The sequence below is a fragment of the Aegilops tauschii genome, chromosome 3, assembly GCF_002575655.3.
Source record: "Aegilops tauschii subsp. strangulata cultivar AL8/78 chromosome 3, Aet v6.0, whole genome shotgun sequence".
NCBI lineage: Eukaryota > Viridiplantae > Streptophyta > Magnoliopsida > Poales > Poaceae > Aegilops > Aegilops tauschii.
The window spans coordinates 606955260-606965467 of record NC_053037.3 but is presented as its reverse complement, the minus strand read 5'-3'; the positions used below and the strand labels follow the sequence as shown (position 1 = coordinate 606965467).

General features: G+C 40.4%; 1 protein-coding gene across 2 annotated transcripts; it reads right to left on the bottom strand.

Moving 5' to 3' along the window:
• Nucleotides 1–1245: 1245 nt before the first annotated feature.
• Nucleotides 1246–7835, bottom strand: LOC109783882 (uncharacterized). 2 transcript variants are annotated; one of them, XM_020342459.4, is made up of 6 exons: nt 7362–7835; nt 7089–7239; nt 4703–4847; nt 2754–2793; nt 2344–2644; nt 1246–2227 (listed from the first exon to the last, which is right to left on the bottom strand). In XM_020342459.4, exons 1-6 carry the CDS (start codon nt 7545–7547, stop codon nt 2100–2102), a joined length of 951 nt encoding a protein of 316 aa, XP_020198048.1. In that variant the 5' UTR covers nt 7548–7835; the 3' UTR covers nt 1246–2099. The 2 variants fall into 2 exon arrangements, with proteins under 2 accessions (XP_020198048.1, XP_020198050.1); XM_020342461.4 differs by having other exon boundaries at nt 4703–4844.
• Between the last annotated feature and the right edge of the window lie 2373 nt (nt 7836–10208).

Below are 10208 nucleotides of genomic sequence, written 5' to 3'. Positions count from 1 at the left end.
TTAGAGTCTTCTAGCTAGAAAGTTCTTTTCGTATATTGGTTAGATTAAGTATATTTAGAGCCTCTATGATACTTCGGGATACTAAAACATATAATCACACTATGGTATATCTTAGGCATAAACTAGTGTATATGGATTTAGTTTTGTTGTTGTTTTAGTCATACTTTGCTTAAATTTAGATGGTAATCATTGTAGTAAAACATATCAAACTAAAATGTAAAACAAAAAACATTCAATAAAGAGTTAATACTTATTCGTTATTGTATTTGTAAGTGTATATAATTATTTGAATTATATAAAACTTTGGGTGCTAGCTAGCATTATTAAAAATAAGATTTTGTAATCCCGATTGTATCAATGGAATAAAATAGTTAAACAAGACTCATATGCAGTTATGAATAAGTATAAAAGCTTACTATAAATTAAATATTGAGTAGTTTACTATAAAAATATTGGCATTTTAATAAATTTTTCTTTCTCCAATAAACTCTGTGAACACTTAGGGCATCTACAACGCGGATGCTAATGACGGAAGCGAAGATCAATTTCCCATTAACTTCACTCGATTCTCATTCGAAGGCAGGAATCTAGCTTATGTCGGTAAAGAGTGAGTCGTCGGGCGCTCGAGGCATTTTTATCCCACGAGAAAAAACAGAAAAATCGAATCCCACCAAAATCTTATGCATCTTTTTCATTATCATAGTGGATATTTGAAAGATGGACTTTGTATCTACTAAAGTATATACTTTGACTTTAATGCGCTAAAATTTAGCTCATAAACATAAAAGCACGGTATGAACTTTTATTAGCGCCTGCCAATTGTTATTTGCGTTGGAGACATGGATGCTAACACAGACACTAAGCCAAATTTTTGAATTTTATTTTTGTCTAGCGCCCAACCAAGCGTCTGAGCATTGGAGATGCCCTTAGTGCTAAATGCGCATTTATCTATATCAATCGGGTTTAACGCAAATGAAACATTATGTGCACATTTTTCTAAAAATTTCTAACACGTCTTCCCATTAATATTAATTGTGATGAAAATATGAGGACCGACCCAGTGTTATGAGGAATCGAAGAGTAACAGGTAATTGTACCCATGTTTTTTTTCTATGCATTGACCTCAACCAAAAAAATACTGTTTGTGCATGAGGTTTCATATTTTACGGTTTCCAACGCTAAAGCTACCGGCAATGTGACATGCAAATGAAGGATCGGGAAATGAGTTCAGAGAGTGCCAATGTGTTGCAAGTCCCAAAGATATGCATTTGTACGCACATTAGCTTCTGAAATGGAGGCTATATGCATGTGCATTTCATAATAGTCATTACATAATAAAATCTGCGGCGAATTAATAGTAAATATAATTTTGTCACTGTTTCAGGTATGTAAGTTTTCATCCGAGCTTGGGCCTAGCCATGGCTGCCTTAGTTGGTGAAGAGGATGCATATATGGATGCAATGCATGCATGGTGTTGGGGACGAGGAAGTGAACCAAAGTTAATGACCAAATTAATAGAGAAATATAAAGACACCCCAATGTACGTGTTTAAAAATATCCTTGACTAACTAAACTCATTGTGAAACTCCATGAGCTTAATTTCTATGGAGCTACACCCCATGAAAAAGTTTTTTTCCCTGGGAGACATAAGCTGCTTATGAAAAATCAGCAGCGACTCAACCACTTAACTATTTGACCATCCGCTCTTCCTTAAGAGCGCAAGGTGCACCAAAAACTTTGCTACACCTAAGTAATGTGAACTTCACGACTAATATTTAACCAAAGATAGACTAACTATTAATTTGTGAGCTATATATGCATATAGATTAGCTGCTTGTGCTGACTGAGGACACATGCATGCATTTAGATTATTGTTTTTTCAAAAGATACAAGACGTTAATTAGGTACCAGACCAGACTACTACAAAATGGAAAATTGGACTTTCAGTCCTGTTAGCTTGCCAAATGCACCACTCAACCCATAGTGGTCATTGGCCGCAACTTAGTAAGTTCCCAGTGCAGGGATATGCATGTGTAAATGAAGAAAGAAAATATGTAGGTGCATGAAGAGGCAGACTTAATTAAGGCAGCCATGGTTTTCTAGGCTAAGGGCTTCTTCTGATCTGGTGTTGCAATGGGCATGGGAGAGACGAGCCTGTACTGATACTGGGGATACTGTGGTGCAGATGCCGGCAGAGCTGGAGCTGTCAGCTGAGCCAGTGTCATACCTGCATAGAGAAAATCAGAAAACATATTTTTCAGACTAATATTATGGATTTTTCACCATTGACATGTGTCTAGAATCTCTAGATCAAACAAGAATTTAGTTAAGCGAAAGTCTCACCTCCTGCCTGGCCGCCAGTACTAGGCTCAAACGCGGTGGCGCCAATGAACTGGTGGAGGCCGGACACCGCGGTAGGGCTGCTCTCCGGTGGGGCGCCGACCGCCGCGTACTGGTACATCTGGGGGTACTGCATCATGTTGTATGCAGCCGCGGCACTCACGGCAGGTGCATATTGGTAATAGGGGTAGAGCCCGTTTGGATCAGCCATTGCTAGCCCCGCCGTCGGCGCTGTGGTGGCCCCACCGTTGAAGACCTGGTACTGTGCCCCTCCGGCTAGCCCACCGTACGCCTGATAATAGGTCTGGCAAAATTTGGGCGCGAAGGGCATGCATGTACATGATTAGACATGTTGGACAATAATTCACAACAAGCAAGCAAACCAGTTGATTTTTCACGGATAGGATACGTACCAGTGGCTGATAGCTGTAGTCCGAGAAATATGGAGAGTACCTGCAATTGATTTTCAGAAGAAAGAAATCAGATAAACAAATATTTTCTCAGCATATATTTCAAAAGAAATCATTTTCTTTTTTTTTCTCAGTGTCATGTATATATAGTTCGGGAAAGGCAAATGTGAATGTAAGATGGAAGGATGGGCGCTTGAGTTTTGGGTCTATGAATTTCAAAAACTCCGTAGCTGATGTGCATCATACTAAATTTCTGCACCTGCAACATTATTTCTTGTTAAATATATGATCAAATTTGGCATGCTTGTACTTCAAAAAGCAAGTTGGTTTCTACATACAATATAAAAAACATTTTGCATTTTTCATCATTGTTCATTTGATCATATTTTTGCTTTTTTTGGGGGTTCTTGTGTTATAACATGATGTACATCTGCGGACATTCTGAGAATGTATTTAAGACACATAAAGAGATAATTAGGTAAGATTTTATACTTAAACCACCATCCTTGCATCCATGCAAAAAAATCACTTAAATATGCTATTTTTTGTAACAGTAATTCACTTGATTAACGTTACTATACTTTTCTCCTAAAAATATGCTTTGGCTTACTTAACATGCTAAACTATCATATCATATATTCCCTCCGTCGTCCAATAGAAGGCTTATAACTTTTTATCTCAAGTCAGATGGTGTAAAGTTTGACCAACTGAGTAGGAAAAAACTATCAACAACGATTAGCTTCGTCCAGAAATACTTATCGCTCAAACAAATGTATCTAGACATATTTCAGTGCTAGATACATCTATTTGAGCGACACCTATTTCGGGACGAAGGGAGTACAATACAAAAACTATAAGTCTGAATGAAGTAAGGTATAAATTAAGCCTAGCCAATTCTAGAAGGAGGATGCCTATATAATTCTAATTGAAAAACTACAAGTCTGGATGAAGTGAGGTATAAATATTACAAATAAGAGTATCTGTGATAGGTGCAACAACACGGTAATAGGTTTCTTTTTTTGCATGGGTCATAATTTGTCATTTATAAACAACAAACAACATGCATAAACTTCACACAACATCCTACATCTGCGAATTTTCCATTTTTTTAGGAATTTCGCAGAAGCCATTTCCACATCACAAAGTTAAGCTGGACCAGTGTAAAATACACTTAGATAGGATATAGATTAGGATGTTTTGAAGGGAGAAGGAGGTGAACTAGCCAGGCTGAGCTCACAAAAAAAAGATAGTTCAAAGCTGAACCTCACAAAAAACAGATAGTTCAGAGAGCTGAAAAGTGAACAATCTTATGTATACTACCTGTAATATTAGGTGGTGCAAGTGAACTTATCTGCTGTTGCATTCGGACGCACCCGTGTGCGTACGTACGTGTGGATGATGCAATGCAACATTACGCAACGAAGTTATATGTGTATAGCTGCATCTGTAGCACATTAATACATGTACACCGCAATGCATGTTGCTCTCCCACATACCTAGGAGTACATGATTAGGTGCCCACCCTCACTCTACTTACACTGCAACTCGTATTAAACCTACTCCTAATCTCTCTCTCTCCCAAAGTGTCTGCATGGTAGTTGCACTTTATGTTTTGTGGATGAGCGAGAGAGAGAGAGAGAGAGAGAGAGAGAGAGAGAGAGAGAGAGAGAGAGAGAGAGAGAGAGAGAGAGAGAGTTGGAGAGGAGCGAGAGAGTGCGAGTACTATATGGATATATGAGCTGTGGGGGCACATGGAAGCTGGAGGGAGAAGCAGGGGCACATGGAGCATGGATGGACGGTGCAGTCCTTGGCCCCCAACCGCCAACCATCAACGAGCATGCAACCGCCCTTTAACCAAAACCACACCCTTTCCAGCTAGCAATCTCGAGCTGCCCCAGCAAGCACAGAGAAAGAGTACAGATCTAGAGAGGGAACCAATGGAGTGCACTCACCCGTACATGTTGTAGGCCGCGGCGGGGATCCCTTGCTGGATGCCATGGTCGACGAAGCTGGCAGTGGCACCACCACCAGCAGCAGCAATGGCAGCTTTCATTGCCCTCGTGTTGATGTTGCCTCCACCATGGACATGGCCTACTGCTGCGTGCGGGGACGAAGAAGGGACATGGACAAGTTAATAAATAGCCAATAAGTTCCTTGTGTACTTGCACGGATCGTGCATAACTGGAATCAATTGAAGACAGATCGACGCGCCAATGCAATGCAGTTTCTCCTTCTTTGGCACCTTGTTCACGGTACTGTGTGAAGGACCGGTTTACTACCATGATAAAGAACTAGTAAAGTTCAGAGTTGTCAGACTAATTATTGGTCAAACACAACTTAGGATAGTCAAACCGTGCCTCGCATAGATCAACAGAGTGATTGTTTATAGTTTTAGAGGCAGATTAAAAAGTGCACATCCGGGACAGAGACAGACGCACCGAACTTCATTTACTACTCCTACGTTGGTGGATGTTGCAGCAAGGACCAGCTCCCAAGAATAACGAACCGTGCCTGCCTTTTACAGCTTTGCAGCAAAGCTGTCTAGCTGGAGGTCATGCATGCGCGGGCTACCTTTTCACCTCCGGTGAAAATCTGTCGGGCGCATGCATACTACTATTAAGGCCCTGCTTGGATTCGATGTAAATTTATACACCCGGATATAATCTACAGGTGTATATTATCAGCCACTGCGTTATTTTCGTCTAGAATGAAAACGACGGTTGGAGGTCTGTATTTATTACGGGGGTATTTAGGAGCAAACCGACCATCCAAGCAGGCCTAACGGTATTGTGCATGTACTATGTTCCTTGAATAATTCTATCTCAATTTGCATTATCCATGGCCCTTAACCTAGGCTGAAATTTCATGTTTAGTGTACTACGGCATCATTGATTGATTAGTCTGTCGGAATCCTCCCATAGCATCGGGTTAGTCGACGCTGACAAGTCTCCGACATGCATAATCCTTTGACCGTTACACCCTGGTAGGCTAGTCCTTGTAGAGAGTAACTTATACTAGTGTCATGCATATGACAATAGTCTATGTCACTACTTTCATAGTGTTAATATCTAGCCTATAGACTCATTTTCTCTTGAGAAGCGCTATGTGATGGTAACATAGTCACCATCTTTTCTCAGTTAATACTATGTCATGTCACTAATATGCCTACTTGGTATTGCACATGAGTATGCAGCTTACTACCTATGTTACTCCCACTATGACTAGTCATATGCGGCTATGCATGTCATTGTACTCTATGTCACAAATAATAATTGATATTTTAGGTATTGGCACTGTCATTAAGGTGTACATTTGACTACTAATGTCTACTGAATACTACTATATGAATAAGGATCAAGAAAGTTATATTATTCTATAAATACTTTCCGACAAAAATCTACAGATACGGTTTTTCAGTTATCATTCTGAATAATTAAAATGATATGTGTAGTCAATGTGGACTCAAGACATGTCCAAAACATCTTATATGAACAGAGTATACGTTCTCCCTCGAAAAAAGGAGGGAGTATATGCTAGTACAAGAATTATATTCTATAAGTATACTATTTCATAACAAATAAAAACATATTGTTTTCACATTACCATTCTGAATAGTGTTAAACATACTTTAACAGCCAAAAGTTACACCAGTATTAAATTCATAATCATTGAGAATTAGCATCTCCTTGCAGATTGTTTCCAGAGTGATGTAAGAATCAAATCAGATTTTGTTCTTAAGACTCACTCTAAACAAAAGAAACATACTTTCTTAAAGTGTAATCTCGACAGTGTAAACATCAGCAAGACCATTAGGCGTTTACGCAGCTTAATTAGTACCAGCAAATCTGTAACTCCAGTAGTTTTCAGCAATTGCATTAAGCATGCATAAAATGATGTGCATCCTTAACCATGTGCACCTCTAGCTAAAAATACTAAGTCTGGCAAGAACTTTGCATCATCTGGTCACTGATCATCTATAATTCGACATGCTTGATTAATTAAGTTGGCAGATCTTGATTAGCAAACACCAAACAGTAACTGATATATGTGTGGCATCCACGACGTGCTCAAGCATAGCTTCTTGCTCATGGTCATCAACTATAAGTATAGTTGAGGAAATTACAAGTTAATAAAATCATCTAACTAATTAATTGAGCAAACAGTAACTGGTATATAATTGCATCATGCAAGCACGTCTAGCTAGCTTATTGCTCATGGTCAACGACTAACAATCAAACTAAGACGTGCATGGCGCTCAGTTCTCACTAACTATACCCTAACTAATTTGCATAATTCAGTAAATTTTAAGTGAATCAAAGCAGCAAACTAATTAATTACCAGCATATGGTTGCAGATAAGGCAGTGGTTGCGGCGCCTTGGACCTCTGGACCCCGAGGCAGGCCAGGTTGCAGTTGGCCCTCCTGCCGTCGATCACCGGGTACGGATCCAAGCACGCCCTCATGGCCGCCTCCGCCTCCCGGAAGGTAACCTGCCAAGCATCCATCCAGACACAGCATCAATTATCGGAGCTCAATTCAGCAAGAGAATTAACTGCTGAAGATGGATCGATGATGAGGGGAAGAGAGAATTGTTTGGGGGTAGGGTACTCACGAATCCGTAGCCCTTGGATCTGCCGGTGCCTTTGTCGGCGATGACGACGGCCTCGAGGATCTCACCGAAGCGCTCGAAGTGGCCGCGCACGCCCTCCTTGCTCGTCTCCCACGCCAGGCCCCCCACGAACAGCTTGGTCAGCCTCGTGTCGCCGCCGCCGGCCGCCGCCTGATGAGCCATGGACATCCCCTTCTCCTCCTTCTGCTTCTTCTAGCTCTAGCTCTGGGCGGCCTCTCCTGATCTCGTGATCTCTCTCTGGCTGGCTAGTGTCTGTCCACCAACCGAGAGAGGAACTAATAACTAACCTGGCACCCTGCGTCTGTGTGTGCTTTGGGGGACGTCAAAAAAGCGCGAGGTGAGGTGGGATCGAGGCTTGATGTGCAAGGGATCCGAGGAAAGGAAAGCTTGCACCAACAACCCTAGCTGCTAGTCTGGATGCCTGTGCTCGCCTAAGGCCCTCTAGAGACGGACGGATTGGGGATTGGGAGGAGAGAGAGGGGAGGAAAGAGAGAGGAGAAAGAAAGCGAAAGTTAGCCGGCAAAGGGAAAGAAAGAGGACTCGAGGAGGTAGGGGTGGGACCTTCCTTGCATGTTCCAACATTTTTATGTATGTATGTGTAATGATGTCGTGAAATTAACTAAATATTCAAAAGATATCCGTAGTTAGTCAAAATTTCTCTATCGTCCAAAGTGACAATTTTAACATATGGCCAGGCTGAGTACACGATGTTTTGGATATGGGCACGGTCTCCAAAAATAATCCAAATGATAAGTGCCACACGTGTGGCACGAAGAAACACTGCCCTGGCATTTTTTACACTAAAGTTGCCATCCGTAAAGAAACCAAAAAATCTGAAACTTGCCATCAAAACAGAAAGTCGCCATGCTTCACAACTAAAGTTGTCATCCTCGGGTAACTAAATTTGCCATCAAAAAAGTCAGAGCAGAATTGTTTCGTGCCACACGCGTGGCATTATCAAGGCCCAAGAATTAACCCTTTCGTAACAATCGCAATGGTGATTCTATTTTTATTCGACCACTCCAAGTCTTTTTTAATTATATGTAAGTAATTTGGGTATAATCGGTGACGCTCTAATTACCCACGCCCATGTATGAAACTACTTGTCCTAAGGAATTAGGTGCAAAACGATTGCAATTATATGATGCTTTCTTTTGTCATAAAATATTTATTATTAAGTTGTTGGTAGGTTTGTCGGTGATCTTGAGTGCGGCAGTGCCATCGAGAAGCGAAACGGATATTCAGAGGGGGTGCGAGCGGTGAATCAAGATGGTAAGACAGGAGACATGGGATTTAACCATGTCCATTCCTTTGGGGAGAAGGTAAGACCCTACTCCTGCATTTGGTGGTTGTATTGCTAGAGTGCTCACCGACGATCGAGAGGATCAGCAGAGAGATTGGTTTCTTCAGTTACAATCTCTCGGCCTAGTGGCGGACCAGAAGAAGATGGTGGTAGGTGAGAACCCTAGCTCTAGGACGATCTAGAATATGTTCGATCCCCGGAGAAGATTCCCAACTTGCCTTATATACCTGGCTGAGCTAGGGTTACACGACTCAAGTCGGACCACGGGTAGACATGTGCCCCTTGCTCGATTAACATGCCCAAATGTCATATCCTCGTCAAGGTTGCACGCCAAGGCCTGGAAAAGGAGAAGCTTGAAATATTAAATTTGATCATTGAGATATAATTCTCAATTGCTAGCCCATAGCTTTTGTAATATTAATTATATGTGCTTTGGGCAAACTAATGATATGAATGAGTTTTTTTTGGCCGTAATGAACTGTGTAGGTGTAATGAGAACCCCCAAATGATGACATACATCTATGAACATGACACCATGAAAGCAATATATCAATGGAAAGCAATAAAGATCCATAAGGAAAAAGGAATTGTAAATCGATCAATCTTATCAAAGAAGAAAGTATGAGAAAAAAATATTGATTGGTGGGAGAGCAATACACAAACCTTCTTTGAGATGACAGCTACACATACTAACAACTTGACTACTTTAATTAGTGTGTCGATAGGTTTAACTATTATCGCTCCCTACTCTCATTATGTATCATATGTACCTCTTTGTACTTTTGCAGCTGACCCATGTGAAGTAGTGGACAGACACATTCTTGTTAAATTCGTTCTGTTAAGAAGACACCTTTTTGTGTGTTTATTTCATGTATTTCACTTTGCATTAATTATATGTGTGTTGACTTTTGATTCTATTTGCTAAATGATTTTGCATCCACATATATGATCATTATGCTTATGAATGCGAGATTAGACAATACTATATTTACCTGAAAAAGTGTATGTGTACAGGCCATGTATGGCCCATGGGCGAACATGCTAATTGTAGCTTCAACTTTTGTCTCACTAAACTTGTTGTCAACAATGGCTTTTCAGCTACATAAGAATATTTGAGGGGCTCACAAGAGATAGTATTCAATGAAACATTGCGTAAGAAGACAACCGACCCAAATTAATAATATATTTTTCTCAAAAGTCAATTTATTCACGTATGTCCCATCTCTTGTGCTCATCTATCCGTGATGACTTTGCTCTAGTGAACCATGATTTTTAAATAAAAAGATTCAAAATTAAGCTTTGATTTTTCTAAAAAATAACATATAGTATATAAACATGGATGTGATCTATGCACATGCCACTAGTTTTTATATTACACATGAGTAACAAAAAACAATTATGTGGATCTTAAAATAGCAAACAATACATATATGTATTGTCCGCTCTTAAAAATCCACATGTGCTTTGTTGTGTGTGTGTGTGTGTGTGTGTGTGTGTGTGTGTGAGAGAGAGAGAGAGAGAGAGAG

Coding starts and splice junctions, on each gene's coding strand:
- LOC109783882 (XM_020342459.4), bottom strand. CDS start 7,547: ATGTCCATGGCTCATCAGGCGGCGGCCGGCGGCGGCGACACGAGGCTG. Junction 7,240..7,361: donor GATCCAAGGGCTACGGATTC/GTGAGTACCCTA, acceptor GATGCTTGGCAG/GTTACCTTCCGGGAGGCGGA. Junction 2,228..2,343: donor TACTGGCGGCCAGGCAGGAG/GTGAGACTTTCG, acceptor TTCTCTATGCAG/GTATGACACTGGCTCAGCTG.